At 37.2% G+C, this 19,713-nt stretch overlaps 1 protein-coding gene across 9 annotated transcripts in view; it reads right to left on the bottom strand.

The window, feature by feature from the left end:
* Window positions 1–2,633: 2,633 nt before the first annotated feature.
* The window catches only part of LOC121589788 (B-box type zinc finger protein ncl-1), a 28,114-nt gene continuing 11,034 nt past the window's right edge, over window positions 2,634–19,713 (bottom strand). For all 9 annotated transcript variants that reach the window (XM_041908931.1, XM_041908933.1, XM_041908936.1 and 6 more), the window contains one exon: window positions 2,634–19,675. In XM_041908931.1, the coding sequence (XP_041764865.1) occupies window positions 19,571–19,675 (105 nt within the window). In that variant the 3' untranslated portion in view covers window positions 2,634–19,570. The remainder of the gene's footprint in view (window positions 19,676–19,713) is intronic.

Below are 19,713 nucleotides of genomic sequence, written 5' to 3'. Positions count from 1 at the left end.
AACCCACCCATCCACGGTACGGAATGGCGCACACACCGAATAAAGAATGCTCCCCAAGGAGCGGGCCGATTGCCGGACGATTAATTATTTAACCGCACTTCAGCGAAGATTCTGCTTTTGCTTACGCCGACGAACCGCAAAGCTTCTTACGCGTTCCCGCATTGTCCGCGGCGCGTCCGCAATGGAGGGCCGTTTTCGCACTGCCCGAAAAAAAAAGGTCTTTGTAACCTCGGCGCGGTGGATGGGAGTGGGTTGTGGTGAGGGTGAGCTAATCATACCACGGGCACGCTGAAGGAGCACGATTATTTCCTCCGAACCTAAGTGGAAGCAAAAAAAGGAGAAAAAAAACACCAAAACCGTCCCAACCAGCTTCGGCGGTGGTGGTGTACGTTTGCGAATGATGATGCTGCTCATCATCAGCGACGCGGCAGTAAGGACGACGCTGCGGACTTGAACCGGGCGGAACAAACGGAACGCACACACACACAGAAACTCGCTGTGGTCATCAGCCGTTTGGTTTGATTTCCTATGGGGATCTTTTCACCTTCTTTTTTCTTCTTCTTCTTCTTCTTCTTCTTCTTAGGCACTCATTCATTTTCCTGTGCCTGTACGGTTACCAGTCATCATCTTGCAGCCTCTACCCGGACCAGGAGCGCGTTTATTTTGCCACGCCGCTTTTGCCGATTGCAAGCTGTGAAGAGTGGGCCGTGCAGGGAGGGGGGAGGGGAGTGGAGAAAGTGGGTGGGTTTAATTTATTGACTCAAGCTTTGGCTTCAGTTTTGGCGTTTCGGGCGTCTCATAAAGTGCGCGTCATGGTCGCGCGAGTCATGGTCACGGGAAGCCTTCTTCGTACGATCATTGTGGCTTTTGTACTTACAAATGAAGTACGCGGCGAAGCGAAGCTGAATGGAGAAAAATTGTAATTGTCCAAAAGGTCTGCAAACATGAGACTGGTGCGAAGGCGTGCAGATGAAAGCAGCAGGTATTTTGTTTGTTTGTTTGTTTTTAGGCATTTTGCAAGATTTTTTCAAAATTGTAATTCGAGGCTAATGGTGCCAAATCATTCCCATTTGTCAAAGACAAGGGATTAAAACACTGCAAACTAAATCTTAACATTCCGATAACGCTTACAGTGGACTAAAATCAATCAAAATGAAAGCATATTAAGGGAAAAAGAATGTCTAAGTAAGCTATAAGACAAAAAGCGTAAGACCTAGAAAGCAACGAACAAAAAACAGTATCAACAACGAATAGAAAAAAGGGAAAAGAAGGAAATAGAACAATTTGGCAGAATTAAAAAAAATAAGTAAAAAGAAGAAAAATGAACAGCAAACACTACTAAACTGCTGTTTCTATCTTTAGGACTATTAATATTACGCAGAAAAAAAACCCGATCAATTCAAAAGCTCGCGAAACTGTTTCATATAATGCACAATTACCTACCTTCACTGACTTGTTGTACCAGTTTGTGTCATCTTTAAATCATTTTAAAGTGATCGCAATCTGTATACATATATTGCATACAAATAGGTGTGAGAATTTTGCCTCTGCGATCAGTTATTTCTCCACAAAATAAAACACGATAACAACCACAGTTAGCTAATGTATAATATAGTATAATGAATACGTACTTTATTTAATCTTCTGTTTTTTTTGGTTTTCTTTACTTGGTTTTATAGTTTTTTTGTTGTTTGCTTCATTTTTCATTTTATTATTTGAGGAAAAAGAACCACAAATTTCACAAATAAAAACAGTGAAATATATGTATGTTTATCACGAATATTGCGTTATGTTGTGTCTTTTTTTACTTGTTTTTCTTTTCATTCCTTTTTATTCTTAGTGTTAAAACCATCCTATCCTTTCCCGCCTGCTTCGTTTGCTTCCTGTGTTGTAAATTTCATTTTTTCGTTTTCTTCTTTTCCTTTTCCCCTTATGCTTGTAGCGTATTTTTTTCCATTTCTTTTTTTTGTCTTTCTTTTTGTTCATTTAAAATTTCTTTCCTTCCTTTGCTTCCATGTTGCACAAGTGCTGTTTGCTTAAGTTTGCTTCCGTTGTCTAGTTGGAGCTTCTGTCTGTTGGATTTTTTTTTTGTATTGATGTTGTTGTCTATTTTAGGTTTTGTTTTTGGTTTTTTTGTTCTTGTTTGCTTCTTAAGAGTTTTAGTTTATTTAAGGTTTCAAATACTTTTGCTTTGCTATAACTGGATCAAAAAATATTACTTTAAGCAGTAAAAATGTATATTTGTGATGTATATATAATTCTTTTCTTTGTATGCTTTCTTTCTCACGCCTTACGCCTTTGAGTGTTTCAGAATTGGAAGTGTCACATTTCACTCCGGTCTATTGTGAGCTCTTTCGGCTAAATGTTTGCATCTATCCATTTTGTTTTTGGATGGTCTTTCTGCGTTGTTGTTGTTTTTTTTTTTGTGTGTGTATAAGATTGTTTATCATTTGCCTTTTTCAACGATGTTCACAGTTACTGCTGCCATTTTAGCCCACCTTGTTGTTAAGGTGTTAAGCCTGTTTTGGGGCAAACATTACTTTCTGTTTACTTTAATCTGACCATGCTTGTTTTTTCATCTTTTTTTATCTTCCCCCTTCAAAACGGTTTAAATCGCTATTCACTAATGTTTAAATGTTTGTTTACGCAAGCTCATCTATCCGCTTCGTTCCACTAAGTTCATGAATAGCTATGGTGCATAACACGAGAAACAACACTGTTGACGAACCACACTACCAGTAACAGATTACAAAAATACACCCTGATAGTTTGGTTTTTTTCGCATCAGAACGTTTTGTTTTTTTTTTCACACATCTTTATAAAGTGAAAGTCTCTGTGTGCGTGTACGCGTGATGTATATATATATATATACTTTTGTTTTTGTATTTTTCTAACTTTCTTGCTGACGTTCCTGCTCCCCTCAAATTGCCACTAGTCGTCACTGTTCCGTCGCAATTTGGTCGCAATGTGGATCGCAATGCAGCTAATAATAAACTCACCAATCACTACCAATTGCATCATTTGCACGGCCATCCATGCCACCATTGATGGTGATGTACTTAACTCTAGAAAAATATTCAATTTTGGTGGGAAACAGGATAAGAATCTGGAGCAAAGCTTAAAGACGTAGGTGATACGCGCCGTGCCCTAGGCTGGTGTTGGTATTGGTTTGTTTGTTTATTTATTTATTTTTAGCTGCTCTTTGCTTTTCTTTACGCCTGTACCTTCAACCCTCTCATGGGTGGTTGTCTTGACACATTATCAACGTGGATTAAGGAACGATCGAGGATAAAGGTAAACTGTAATAAACGGCTGATTGAGGAGTTACGCGGGTAGAGAAAGGGAGGAAGGTTCCGAATATTATCTCCAGAGTTTTAATGTCACTCTAACACTACTAACACATCACACTCCTAACACAAAACATACACACACACACACTCATGCACACGCACACATTCACACAAACTTACACACATTAGCACTTTTTTGACCATGCAATACCTACATCGATACACCGTGACATTGTGCTGCCGGAGGTGTATGAGCATGCTTGGATGTAACGGTTGCTGCACGGGTTCTAGGACTACATAAAAAAAATTTATATATATATATATATATACTCCCCATCACAAATGGTGCCGTGCAAGCGCCGACTCCCCACTAAGAAGCGGTAGCAAATTTGATTCGAATGGTTTTTGCTGATCGTGTTGTCCACTGCTTAATTGTATGCAGTCTACTACTTCTACGGTATAATATATAGTAATGTTTTAATTGTTTTCTGTTGTTTCCTTTTTTTGTTGTTGTATACTCTGGTCTCGAAACTATTAGTTTGGTTAAGAATTCGCTTAAAGTTTGTGGTAAAATTATTACTCTTTTTTCTTGTCCGCGTTTGTTGTCGCTCATCGCGTATGTTTGGAGGTATTTGCAAAAAACGTTTCATTTCTTTTCTTTTCTTTTGTTTAGTTAATTCATTTTGGTTTTTGACTGTGTTTTAGTTTACTCCTGTCCTCCCATTACAAGCGTTCATTTAACTATCCGATATATAAAGTGGAGTGGTTTTATTTTGTGTTGCGCTTCCCCTTTCATCATTAAATTCAATAATACAGCCCAAAAAGTGGACAATACGTTAAGCCGAAAGTTTTTGAAACATGGTGCACAAACGTTGCAACGAATAACAATCTCTGCGCTGCGCTTTGGCGGTGCCTGTCTGCTACTTGCCATTTGCCGCTGCCGACCTGCCCCAATTATTATCTGTGACGTACGAGGAGGGGATCGCCAAAAGGGAGCGATTAAAAGACGGTTTAAAAAGGAAAACTGCTTCCTACATGGTTGCTAAAATGTATACTACACACACAAACACACACACATTAAGGTTGGCGTGTGATGCATTTTTAATGAGATTAAAGTAAAAGAACAAACATATCACTTATAAGCAGCACACTTTTAAAGAGATTCCCTTATAACAATGCAATGGTTGCGCAATGGTTGTTTTTCTTTATGGCAAAACACAGTGCTTTTGTATCGTAACTATTGCTTTCAAATTATGCATTACCATTCCTTGTGGATTACTTGTGGTAACCTTCGCGGTCTGGATAAGCTCTGAGTTTTACGGGGTTTCAAAATGCTCCAAAAATGCAACCAAACCGACAACCCCAATGACGGTTGTATGGCTACATGGTAGAAAACATCCCAATACTAACAAACACATGTACATACGCCAGTCGATTGTAGCAAAACGAACGCAACGGGAAACGCAAGCAGTTAAATTATTCTTATTTTTTTATTTTTCACAACCGTGTCCTATAATCGAAAAGGGTGGCACCGTGTACCACCGCACAGTGCCGTAAGAGTGTGCGCGCTGAAGAGCACAGGAAGAGTAGGCCCTGTCTTTACTAATTGCCTGCTGAGTGACGTGTGTGTGTGTGTGTTTGTGCGTAAGATAAAACATCTGTAAAAAGATCTTTTCGTATGGTGCTGCTCACTTTAACACATTTCACCGTGGACTGCCATGTCTGCTCTGCATGATCTTACGGTATCAGTTTATCTCTCGCTTTGGGTGTTAATGCCCCGTTTGAATACGCTACTAAAAATCCAGAAACCATGACACTAAATCATTGCGACTACACATTGCTACAAATGTCGCATCGTTCGGGTACTACTATCGCTTACGCGCAGCTTTCTTTAACCACGTGCGAATCTACGCGAACTGCAGCTATACCTACGGCCGACAGTGAAGATATGATCGAACAGAATAGCTTCACCGTACACAGTTCATCAAACTCGACACTCGCGCAAGTGGTGCAAGCTGAAGTCGCCAGGAAAGGGAACGACCGACTCGACTTGCGCATTCCTTTCGCGCGTTTGGTTTATCATTCTTCTTCATTTTTACATACACCCATACAATTTATGTATACGAATATAAATATTTTGAAATACTTTTTCTTTTCCTTCTTTGTAACGTAAATGTATTGCTTTCAATTTAAGTTTAGCTACTGATAGTAGGTATCTCGTTTGTAACATTACTGTGCTTTCCTTTGGTTTTGGTTGTTTGTTTTACCTTTGCCTATGCTTTTTGATCGGGTGAACCACACAAGCTCAAACTCAGAAACGCCAGGACAGATCAATGTTAGTGTTAGCAGGTCATAATAAAATTTAAGGAATACAGACAGGAAGTGGAACAGAGAGTTAAGTGAATATGATTTTTTTATCGCTGATTTAAAATACAGGATGAATATATGGCCCTTTTTGATGTCCCATACAATAAGTAATTGAGTTCCTTGGTGGATGAATATTCAATCACATCAAATTAAACTATCTTAACGATCTTTATTGTCATCCCCTCCCAAAGCATCACTCAAACGATCGAGCAATAATGGGCTGGGGTTGAAAAATGATAAAATATATTAAAAAAGCTTAATTTAATTGAAAATGATTTACATTCACTAAGGAATGCAATTACCTATCGTGTGATGTATGCAGCTTGCTATGTATAAATCAATAGAATCATAAAACTTTAAATTCACTTCCACGCTTTCGTGCCACCTTTGGATGTGCACGTAAAGTACTGGGCGTCTCCATTGCAAGCAAAACAAGTACAGCAGTTACTTTACGTACACACTCTGGCATTGTCGGTCATGGCCACCGGTTCAACGTTAACGTAGTAACGTTAATTCAATAAAAAAAACTAGCCATCGTTACTATTTCCCATCTGTCTAGAGTGTTGTACGTTTTACTGTCCTTTACCGCTTTCTGGACGTTCCGGTACCAGGCGCCTCCATTGTCGCAAACGACAATGTAAACATAGCACGTTATACTACGTTATCGAACGTCAAACTCTTTGATTGTTTTGCTATAATAACGCATATTGTAGCTTGTTCTTTATGTGGTTTGCGTTTTGGTATGTTAGAGCAAGGGTTAATTTGGTTTCTCTGTCTGTACGATCTGCATAGCTTTGTGCTGCACCTTTTTTCCCCATGGCACTCCTCATATCCCATGTTTAAGAGCCTAAAGTTTGAATCAGGTGGAACATAAACATTTTTTACCACAAAATATTTTTTATTTCTTTTGACTAGCTCTCCCTTGCAGATTTTGCCGTTTGGAGTTCGTATGTAAAAAAAAAATATTTAACTTATGTTTTTGTTTGTTTTTTTTTTCATTTACGTTCTTACCAGCACATACTTGTATATGTATATATATATATATATATATTTAATATATATAGAGAGATTTTGTGTATAATAAATATGTGTATATAAAAAAGACAAGGCATACTATATATACATATATATTATATATTCTTCTTAAGTTGTGGGTGTGCGTAAAATATAGCTTTTGAAAGGAATTAATAATTCACTTTTTCGTATGTAACGTACAAAGTAACAGAAGCAAAAGATGCACTTTAAAAACATAAAATATGGATTTATTTTTAGTTCATCGTACTTTGTTCATCGAGTATGTAAAACAACATTTCATTGCCGCTAACACACCCTGTGACTAGAAGGACGTAGCGGCCGGCTTGTGAAGATACACACAGCTAGTTCCTAGCAAGACTTACTAGGATAGTCGATTGAATTGGGAGTCCTCCCTCATCATTTCGACGCTATATGCTATGATGCAGCTCTGGTTACCCCATGAGCAACTAACTGCTTCCCTCAACCTGGGCCATACTCGCCATAGAATGCTCGTTTGCGCATCCCGTGCGTGTTACTGAGCACCATCTTGAACAACGTGTACAATTCGAACAATGGACACATTTTTCTTCAACAAGCATAACCAGCAGCAAGCGTTTACGGTGAAGATAGAGTGTGCGTATAGCTAAAGGTCAGAGTTGGTATCGTACATCTTCACTTCACAGTCAACACTGTTGCTTGCGGGCGTATAGCTGGAGGGGTCCAAAGTATTGAAAAGGACCAAAGCTTGGTAATATACACTACCCAACCGCTACATTACAGCACTTGTGCCGAGTGCGTCCCCTACGTGGCGCCTCACCTCACTTCTACTAAAAACGCTAGCACCTTCACGGTTGGAAGAATATTGCGTGTGACTCGTTGCAAAGGATCTTCGCCGCGTACGCCCAAACACGATGTTGCATCTTCCATAATAGGGAATCGTAATATTTTTCTTACAGGGGGCTTCTTCTTTGCAATTATTTCATACGGAAAAGAAACTACAAGAGGTATAACACTTCAAAGATTTATGTTTTGGTTTGTTTTAGATTAAACTGTGTTAAAAATTCAGCGTCCATACGACTTCTAGCATTTTTGTTTCCTTTATACGTATAAGTATATCTAAATGCATATATGCATGTATATATTATTATATACTCATACATATAATTGTGTATATAATAAGGTATATTCTTATTCTTTCCTTCCTATCCCTCTCTCGCTCTCACAGGGATGCTCTTCAGCACGTTATTACCTTTTGAGTACGAGCTAAATACATAAAAATACTTTATATATATATAGTCACAAGAAGGGTTTTGCAGACCAACTATAGCTCGTAGTGAAATTGTAGGAATCTTGTGCATTGGAGGTTCATTTTTTTCTAACAAACACAAATTAAAAAAAGAAGATTCATTCAACTAGCAGCGTATTATTTCGGTTGCAGCTGTTTGGTTGCATCGCTTACCCACGCAATGCTGTTGTGCGGTGGTGCGTGCTTAGCAAACACTCGTTTTGGCTGGTTTTGTTTTGCTTTGTTCTTTTTTTCTTCGACTTGTAATCTTTATTTGATTTCATTTTATTCCAGTCCCATGGTACTGGTTTGTGGTATATTTTCACAGTGTATGTAGGCTGTCCCATTCAATGGTTGCATGCTGGAGAGGACACCATTATACCGTACTTGTCCATCCTACAACCGTACACTAATGGGGTTTCTTTTTTATAACAAAGTTTAACGCAAAAGAAACTATAGATAACCATGGGCGACTCTGTTAGACCAGTTTTGTTAAACTTATTTATGTTATATTGTCTTTTCTAACACTTGCTAACAATAATAATACTCCCTCGAGAGTCAAATTATGTTGGAATGTAAATAAAAGTAACACTTTTTTCATTTGCTTATGCCCACTGAAGCCACTGCGTTGGACATCATTGGCTGCAGCGATCAGTGGCAGAAATTTTCATTGATCTTTCCAAAAATTTTGCTACCCTGTGCCGAATTGAAGAATTCGGGTGTGCACTGTATATATCAAATGGTGTCAATCAGAAAGCACTGTGGGAACGTAACGACCTTGCATGGGTCTGCTATTTTGTGTTGTTCTTGTTTCCCCCATTCTTTCAGATTCCTTTATTTTCCACAGCACAAATATCTATACTATTTTGTTTCATATTAATGCTTTCCTGTTTTGCTTTCCGTTGATTATCGTGACTCCTAGTAATCTCGAATGGTAATGCATGAATGATGTACCTCCAATGCAGAACAGTTTGCAGAAATTAACGTACATTCGAGTTTTTCTTCATTATTCTTTTCCCTCTTCAACTTAACAGTTCGGACAAATCCTGCTCCACAGCTTGCACAGGCTGAGCTGGATGGTTAGTATATTAGCAATCTTTTGGTAATTTTTCACTCCTTTTTTTAATTTAGGAGAGATTTTTCACTCCTTACTATTATGTAAAAAAAATGAAGAAGAATCAACCCATAATACATTCTACTGGCTAAGGTCATCAAAAGGGACTAGGAAGACATCAAATGTGAGGCGATTTTTTTTATTACTATCTTTTCTATAAAAATAATTCCTATCTTTCCAAAACCTTAAATAACGTATGTGCTACCATATGACGAGCTGGCCCTCGTCGCTTCGGAACGGTGACGGAACGGAAATCACAGAACACAATAAGGAACCGCAACGCAAAGAAAAAATCATAATAAAGCTGAAGCACACTGTACTGGGCAAAAGAGAACCGAAAGACGCAACAAAGAAAACGCAAACGAAAACGATGAACAAACCCACATGAGAAGGTAAATAAAACTGTAAAACTTTATTCATTCCTTTTGTAAATTCCTGCTTGTATAATTTGTATGTATATAATATATTTCTATATAAAATTTATGTACATTTTTTGTGTGTAAAAGCGAACAAAATATTAACACTAAACCGTGCAAAAGGCACTACATCAATAGTAAAATTATAGTAAAGTTTAACTTTTCCTCACTTAACACAATCCTGACTTGTTGTTTGGGTAAAGTATAAAATAAAATACAAAATTTCACAAAATCAAAAATCGCTATCATTTTGAAATGTATCTCTCCACCTCACCAAAACTGCGCACGCACAGTCGCACAATTTTTAGCAGCTTTGTCGTACGCCCGTTTTCGAAATGTGGTACACAGGTGAGGTGGTTTTCCATCACACATCGAACTATTTTGTTGGGTTTTTTTTGTATTTTTTTTTCTCTCTCTTTTCTACTATCATCACACACCAACGGGAGGCAAACGCTAAAGAGAGAGGGGGGGGGGGGGGATGGGTGGTAAAATACTTTCAACGTGCGCCTAATAAGACTTAGCGTGAAATCGAAAGGCTGTCCAAATATTGCTAACTACAAAACCGTAATGTAAGTGTACTAACTGAACCTATGCCTAAAGCGAATGCGGTATCATCTCGTTCGTTAGAATGTTTCTCCGGGTGTCCTAAATATGTCGAAAATGGTTTGTTCTATGCTGCCTACAGCCTTCCACAATCTGTGCCTATTGTGGTGGTAAAGTAGTTTCACAGATTGGGAAAACAATGGGCTACCCCTGTCGGGTAGAATATAGCAAGCAGCTCACACTCAACCGAATGCTGGCCCTGAGAGTGCAGCAGTACATACACTTTTAAACAGAGTTAATAAAAACGTAGTGTCAGAAGAGAAATATTTCCGCGGAAAAAGGATGGCCTTGGTCGGGTGTTATCAAAGTGAATGGAAATGGCGGCTACAGCAAGCTAGATTGTCTGCAGGAGCTTTCATTACCACATTGGACCAGTATCAGAAGAAGCTGTTAAACCGTAAATTGATTTGTTGGATTCAAATTTCCGAAGCTGGAATAGCTACCCTGAACGGTTATTATTAACGACACTAATGTACGCACAGAAAAGGAGGGAAAATAAAACAAATACTCAAACATCTATCTCACTGCTGCTGCATGGCACATTTTAATTTCGTCTACCTTTCTTCTGCTCAACGATTATGCTATGACTACTCGCACTCTTACTCTCCCCTCTATATATCTCTTTTTTCCATTTTCCCTCAGATTTGCCGGTACAGAGGAGGGACTTGCCTTGGTTGGGAAAGATTAATAATACGCTTCCCTCCCTCTCCGCCCAATATCTTCCTGCTATAAGTAGTGGTGCTGTCCATAACGCTAAATATGAAAACTATTAGGCAAGAGATGGTTTTGACTATTACTGGTATGGTGCGTGCGTGCGTGCGCCGCTGCTGCTGCATTAAATATTTGACTCTGAGTAAAATAAGATACATTTTTCATGCCATTTTGCTTCCCCCCGAACGATGCATCGCTGCCTGCTGCTGGACACACTTTACTCGAGCATCGATTCCTAATGATGTGTTGGATCGATCGGTAATAAGTGTTGGAAATATTCGCTAAATGCTCTGATGGTATATCCATTTATCCACACGAATGGCTGAGCTTCTGTGATGTTATTGTACGGCGTAGAAAGATAAGAGTAGCCCTTTTTTGGTTTACCATCTTCCTATTACTTTCTGTCTCGCTAAGCTTGGTGGCTTAGCTGCTTTTGTATACATAAGAAGTATTATAAAATTCGTATTAACACGGTATAGTAGGCATGTAAATAGCTTTTTTTTCCTTCAATAAAACACCACACCATCCAACGTCTGTTGTTTTTTGTTGTTGTGACTTTTAATAGTTGTACAAACCCCACAGCAACTTTGAAATGAACGCTCGCAGATCTGCTCTTCCTTTCGTTTATTATTTTCGCTTCTTGTTTTTTCCACCTTTACTTGTGGAAAGTTTTGTTCTTTACTTTCCTCATCTGCGTTATATGGGTCCTCCCCTATTACTCGCTTTACTTTGCGTATGGGGATTTAAACGGTTCATATATATATTATTGTATTTTGGAGAAACGCAGAATGAGAATCTGAAGAATACATCATTAGAATTGATTTAAATATTTGTCTACTATTCTTGTTTCATATAAATATTTCATACGTGTGCTTAGTAAGTAGAGTAAGTTCTATGTTATTTTAGATTTTGTACATGCTTCCACTGTACTGAGTGCAGATTTTCTGTTTGTTTTTTTCATTTGGAATAGGAAGTGGTGAAGGGAGAGGGGGGGGGAGGGAGGGGGAGTTTTAATGCATGTAGAAGATGTGAAGAAGATCGTTAGTAAGAAGTTACACAGGTGTGATTGCATTGTTTCTAAATCCGATAGCTCTGATACGGTACTTTTCACTCGAAGAAGAAAGGTAGCACGATTCGTTCAATCAAATACACTCGCGCTTAAGATAATGTACGAGCGGCTCTGTTCTCCTCCTTCCCAACCGCCCCCAACGTGATCGAATCGTACCCATTCAATGTCAGTTAAAATTGTATAATCGTGAGCATTTTATAATTGCATTGTGATTTATATTATTATCAAATTGATCTCAAATATTATTGTGAACATTGGGTTTTTGCATTTAGATCCGTACGCTTGTTTTCGGTTTCCCTTTCTTATCAGGTTGATTCTTTTGCAGCTTGCCTGGCTACTGATGGCCTGTCTGGCTGGTCTCCTCCATTCAGGACGATTACTGTTCGATAAGGAGTATATTTATATGTAACGCAAGTGTATGTGTATATATTCTCTAATGCATACACACAATAATATCGAACTACAAAAATAGAAAATTCTGCAGACTCGCTGTTGGATTTAACTTTAAAGCTAGAACTGTACTTTACAAATTGTATGTGTATTTTCATTCATATACATGTATAGTAGTAGTAGGACTCCCTGGATTTAAGATTTATTTCGACATACTTCAATCTTCTTCCGTTTTTTTTGCTATTATTTTGCTTGAGAAGGTGTGTGAATTCATAGTGTAAAGGTTTCTCGTTATGTCTAAAAAGATTGCATTCAGTTCCGAACAATACGTTCCTTTTGAATTGTATAAGGAATATGAGAAACATTATTGAAACACGGTGTCGGACCATTGTTAAATTTGTTTGTCGCGCGCGTGCAGAGGATGTACTGCTGGTATTACTTGCATACAATTTGCATTCGATATACGTGGACTAATCGAAGAATTACAAGTGATTGGATATTAGTGTTACAAGAATTGTTGGTAAAAGTTGGTGAGTATGATAGACAGTGCGCAGGTAGGAAGGAAACAACATGTTGGAGAGTACTACTATTCAGAATTCATCTTGCCAATCAAAATCATCCTACATTTTGCTGGCAGTTGTGCAGTGCATTTTTCTGTTGTTTTAATTTATTCTCACTAAAACCCAACCAACTATAATCTTGACTTTTTTTTTACTTGTAACAAACAAATACATTTTCGACTCAAAGGAGTCAAAGGAGCTGGTTTTGGAGCTCGTTAGATGCTGTATAACTCATGCGCGACCCTTTTGACGAAAGGCTATTGTCCAGTTGTTTTTTTTTTTGTTTTTCAACAAAATGCCCCGTGTAGAACTCTAATTTCATGCATGTGTTCGGCTTAAGATCATTTGCTGACATCAGCCAACGTCTTGTGTTATGCGAAAACGGGAGGAAAGTATGTCCTGAACAGTTTGACCTAAAATGTTCATTAAATAGATACAAAATGTGTGATTTTAAAAGGCTTCTCTGCTTCGTTAAAAAGGGTGTGCACAATCAAATTCGCGGTGTAGGTTATAGGTTTGCTCGATTTCTTTTAGTGTACAAAAATAAAATTTAGTATATTCGCCGATTACCTTTATTCTTGATTTTGCATCACCCTTGCATATTATATATATATATATATATACCCTATATATATGTGTAATGTAAATACGTAAAAAAGCTTAATATCTACTTGCGACAAAATTGGTTCAAACAAGAAACATTTCTACAACCATCGATAGGTTTTCCTTGCTTTGTTCGCTCCCTTCTTTTTTTCTTCCTCACAACAAAAATATTACGTGATGGAACAATAATAAAACCTAATGTTTTTCGACCATTGTCGTTCGTCTCGCTACTTTTACGGACGTTTCCTGTTTTGTGTGCAAAGAGTTTTGTTACCTCATGTTTTATATCTCAAAGTATATTATGTACGACCCTATACGCTAATTTCATTGTAATATTCTTTTTTGTTCATAGAACGCTTTTCATCGTGAAACGCAAAACGGCTATGCAGTAAACGAAAATAAACATTCCAAAAGGAATTTTAACACATTAAAATAGTTCGTTTTCCCCCTACAGATGGCACTATGTTGCATGATTATTTATATTTTCTAACAGGTTAAGTTAGTCTCTATTTGTTATTCTGCTTAAAACACTGCACTGTTGCATACATACTTCAGGAGGATGTTACTAATCGGATCTTTCCGCCAACTGGCAGATTCAAAAATATTCCATTATGTGCTGTTGTTGTTCTTTTGTCAACCTACAATCCTACCCCCGTGAGCCATTCTGAGCAAGTTCAATGACCAAACGGAAAAAATACATATTATTAGGTTAGACTGAAAGAGGTAAGTAACTCCAATCAACTGCCCATAATTAGGCGATTCTTTTGTTGCGGATTGTTTTTCTTCTAAAATTGACTTTATACAATGGATTTTGTAGCGTTGATATGTGTTCATGCCTGTTTTATACACCTGTGTTCCATTCTATGTATGGAACTTGTTCAGACGGTATGGAATTATGCAAGAAAAAAAAAAGTTTAGTACTTTTGCTTCATAGTACTTCTTTTCTTTTGTTAGGTTAATTATGTAGAACCAGAAACGAAGGTGCTTAGGAATTAGGTGTCGCTCTTCGTAGTGTATAACATTGCTTTCGGAGTTTCGTTACTTTTTAAATAACTTTTGACAAGCTCTCATCGCAAATAGATCTTTTGCAAAAGGGGTGTGTTGTAATTATGATTTCTCATTATACATTTTCTGGTTTGGCAATGTACCTATATTGCAGATAAATGATTGACTTTTTCTTTGCTACTGTCATTAAATTAAGTCAAAACAAAATTCTTCCCTAACCATCAAAGAAAACACAAAAAAAAACATTGTGTTACAAAAACTGTAAACAAATTTTATCATCTAGTCACAAACCTAACAAGGAAGTCAATCGTGCAATTTCTAGTCTAATTAAATAAAACAAACAAGGCTAAGCGTAACTAAAAAGTAAAAGCGTATCAAATTTCAGCTTTTATTTGTGCCGTAAAACCTACACTAAAACTATAAATATGCTGGCAAAAATTGCTAAGGAACTGCTTTCGTACTGCAGAGTGTGTTCGGCTTGGTGTGTAGAATCGTTTGGCGGGTCATAAAAGTGCCGAAGGAAGTATCATTCGGACAGCATTGCAAGATGGTATTGTGACTGTGTTAACTAAAATGAATCTACACGAAAAATTTAATCCAGCCCGGGGAAACATAGCTCTTTCTACAGATGTAAGTTTACTTCGAGATGTTTACAGTATCTACCACCAGTGAACGATTACGCAGCTCGATTGATTTATTGATTTGAGAAGGAACTTTTAATGTTTTTGTTCTAGTATCCGTGGGATGCGAACGTTGAGATAACTGTACTTGATTATGAATTTATTCGTCTATTATCATATTGGTTTTATTTCTTTCCTGCCGTCCTATACCTTCCTTCGTTTTTGTTTTACTAATTTGGACTTGATGTGGTAGACGTTTAAAAAAATCTCACATATCTTGTTTTTTTTTTCATCTCTTTTTCATGGTTAAAGGTACGCCAAACATTACAGCTCTGCAAACGATACATGCGGACACGCCCATGTATCTGTCAATTTTAGCGAAACTAAATAAAATATCTTACTGCCATTTGATAGTATAGTACGGTACTGGTTGTATATTTTCCGATTGCATTCTACGTACAGCATACCCTTCTAATTGATAAGAAGGAGCTGTTTTCCTCATTCGCCTCATTTTGCGCACTCTAAAATCGTTGCAATATTACTATTCATAGATGTATAAATGTAAAATTTAAGGCAAAAAATATTTTGTTTCAATTATAAAATATTTTGCTTTGGATTAGATTTCTCTCTACCTTGTGAAACGGTATCTCTTTTTTTTTCATTTTCCATTTCATATAACATTCCTTCTGTTAAACACTTGCAATCTAGGTATTTATATATAGTTTTTTTTTGTATATTTTTGTATTGTTTCTTCAAAGTGAAAAATGCTGTTCTAGATTTGTAACGGAAGCATTCTTTTTTGGCTAGCTATAATTTATGATGACAATCAAATTCCTCTACTCACAAGTACGCACACCGTAGCCACAAACGTTTGTCTTTTGAAGGATATATAAATTTTAACCAAGCGTAAAAAATATCTTTCATCCAAAAACACTGCAAATGCACACAAATGAATGACGCGATAAATATCAAATATGTCTAGTGGATTAACATAAAAAGAGCTCAGAACCAGTAAACTCGCCATACTCCATAAACTACACATATAAAATTATTGAGACCCCTCCTCTGCTTCAACTGCACAAGGGTTAAAAAATATTAATAAATCATGCCCCATAATTAGCTATAGTGATTCCCTTCCAATTATTATAATTCACGAACCGCAATTGTAGATGAACCTGATTTGATAAACTATAAAAAATATGGCATTCAAATATTGCTTTCCAATATCGCCCGGATGTTCGGTGTGAGGGGAAGAGATACTCGTTTCATTTGCAGCATTGAACACAAAAAATACCTTCTTCGAGATTCTATTGTGAGAACACAAAAGCAAACACATATATGTATCTAAACAGAAATGCACTTTAAAATGAACGAGATTCGCATGAAAAATAAAATAACTTCTTTCTTTTTAAGAAACATTGTTTGTCTTTTAGTGATTTATGAAATGTGTGCGCAAATCATTAAGCGTTAGCCTACTTTGACTTCTTTAAACATTCTTCCAGGAATATCTATATTGCGTGCCGTATATTTCCGCGTGTTTTAGCATCGTCGAACGACTTTACAACAAGCCCGTCACGGTAAACCAATAAGTCATAGCTAGCCAAGTACATTAACGACTTATAAGAAAAAAGAGAAATAAGCATCTTCAGATAATTTACATTCCGGAGTTCTTGCATGACCAACCGCGGTTATAGTTATAATGAGAATAGTCAGTCATAAGGAGCACAAAATACGGTGCCAATCGATTGATTGCCATCTCGATTGTTTCCCTACAATTGTTTTTCGATTGTTTTTTCTACAAGGATAACATGTAGAAAATAAAACAAAGAACATTGCACAATTAAAGACATAACGAACGCAGAACAATCAATCGATTGGCCAATTTATCTGCTGCACAAACATTAGGCCCAAAACTGGTATATGTTAACATGAATTGAATTTTTTTGAGTCAACTTTGAGACTAGCAATATTTGTTTGTCGCTCCAGCTACACGGCTCGTTCTACATAAGGATATATACGGCACGTAGTAAAATCCCACGTGATGATCACATAACACTAACGTAAGCCAATACATCTTACGCCAAATTCAAATGTTTCGGGTGAAGCTTTTAATTAGAAAGAAATAAACGTTTAACCATTGAGCCTATAAAAATAACTTAAACTAATTTTTATCCCAAGAAAAACCGATTAGGATGAAAAAGGAACCGACTGTTGTTCTTAATAATGGTACAGCATAAAATTATTGAGCTTTGCGATTTTCAACGAACACAGATATACATATAAAAAAAACAATTACGGTTGGAAACAAAAAAATATAAATAAATACTGCTAATCATTTCAAATTCAAAGGATAAGAAATTATAAAGCTTTACAAACAAATTTAGTCTCGCTTCGGTTTGTTGGTGGGAGAAAATCTATCCAATAAGAAAAATACATTGTTTAATGGTGGACTGTTTCAACGATCAAAAAAGCTCCAGTGCGAGAAATCGCAAAGTCACATTTTCAAAAATTACGGAACTACGAAAAAAATCACAAAGCATTGTCTTTCTGCATCAATTAAAAACCCCGACAGGTAAAAAAATCCCGTAAACACGGGTGCCACTAAAAAGTGATGCTATAAAACTAACTTAGCGACGATAAAAGTCTCTCGCTGTGTCTTAAACAATAAGTTAATAAAATAATATTTAAAATAGGAAAAAAACGTGGAACATGATTTTAGGAAGTAGTGAACAAACCCCTACTAACAACACAAAACCCCGCAAACCTAAATAGTAAATGTACGTAAGAGGAGGAGCGGTGCAGTTACAAATCATTTACGTTCCTTCTTAGTTGCTACAGTTTTAAGCTCCACGTCAACCACTTTGTAGTGCATGCAGCAGTGCGTAACCTTCCTACAAAAACGTTCGGTTAATGGAAAAAATGGTATTGCTGTTAGGACTTTCGATCAAGTGTATAAACATGCTAGCGTTTCACTTTCCGTTCCCTCTCTCACTCTTTCACTCTTTTGTTGGCTAGCTCTTTTTTTTTCATAGGGTAATATTTCTAATTCTCGATTCAAAAAATATATGTATGTATATGTATATATATATATATGTATTGATCATAACGCATTCCCTCATTCCCTTGTTTTGCCACTTAGGAAAGGGCGGGTTTCGACACAGAAAATACGCTCTTTTAATATTTCTTTAATGTAGTTCACCCTAATGGGCTCCTTAAAAAACCATGCAGGATGCGATAATGCAACGGGCAATACATATTTTTTTGTGAAATGGTAGACACACCTTGCACATTTACAACCTCCAACTATTCGGAAGCTTTTTAGCTTCTTAGCAACTGTCTTAGCTTGCCTTTTGGTGACACATTCGCAAGAACATCTTTCATTCGATCGAGTTTGAGAACATATCTTGCCATTGCCACTGTACTTGGCTTGTTGTTGTAGATCAAACGCTGTGTCATATTTCGGTACTATTTACAGAGAATGCTAATTAATGTTTGGACTCTCTTTCAAAAGTTGTGTTACTTTTGTACTGCCGTCGTAAATAGATGTAGAGATACTTTCCAGCGCAATAAATGCGAAATATTGTTGTGTTTGCTACGAATAATGCACGCTCGTTGTGTATGAAGGTTCGCCGATGGTGCACTGTTTACGACCTACGCGTTATATAATCCTCTCTTGCTAAACATACTTCACCACTGTAAATATATTATAGTTCAGGCGCTTTTTCAATCTTAGGAAACCCCACAGTACGTTCTTGTTTTGACGAAAATAAAACTACTAAAACTGTATGCCTTCACTCCTTGCTACCAATGTCTCACTAAGGTTATGCAAACACATTAAAAACAGAGATCATGTATTGTTGTTTGTTGTCATCTTCAGAGAATAAATATTGCTTAACATAAACAAACGGGGATTACAGATTTGCGAACGTTACTTACGAAGAATACAAACAATTATAATAATGATAATCTTTGTTCTACAAAAATTAAATAATATCATTCATCCGTCTCTCTGAAATAAAATGAAGCCTTCTCACTTGCCTTGCCTTGCGCATTTGGAGGGTATAGAGCTCGGGGAAGGTTGATAATTAATTGCAAATGGCGAATCAGTCGCCAAACCGATAATCGTACAGACTAAGCAGTATCATGACATAAAACCCATGTCACGAAAGCTCGATTAATAACGATTCCCCCACCGTTTTCCTATGGCCATCAGATTTTTGTTTTTTGTTTGTTTTTTTTTTTTTTGTTCTTTTGTTTCTGTGAAGAATCCCATTATTGCTGCTGGTGTAGCGATCGCCGAATTTCTTCACTGGATGATGGACGCATTCAAACACGCGTTGGTAGGCATGGCGTGGAATGGTGAATGTCATAAATAAACCGTAGGATAGATGAATATGATACTCACGGCCCGTGGGAAGCGAGGGATGGGGGATTTAACGTGCACTAGGATCGACGTTATTAGAAGAGAATGTGTGCCGGATGGCTCAGTAATTAGGTTTCAGTATTCGTGCTCCCGCTATTGATCACTGAATGTAGAGCGTATTCAGTACCAGGACATGATGATTATTTTTCGCTAAAGTTACCACATATCCCTCGGAGGTAATTTTGAGACCGCAGCATCGTGACACCTGGGAAAGAAAAAAAGAGAAAAATACATTTCAACACA

This window comes from Anopheles merus, chromosome 2R (assembly GCF_017562075.2).
Source record: "Anopheles merus strain MAF chromosome 2R, AmerM5.1, whole genome shotgun sequence".
NCBI classification, from domain to species: domain Eukaryota; kingdom Metazoa; phylum Arthropoda; class Insecta; order Diptera; family Culicidae; genus Anopheles; species Anopheles merus.
The sequence above is the reverse complement of the archived record's forward strand: the minus strand, read 5'-3'. Positions and strand labels throughout refer to the sequence as shown.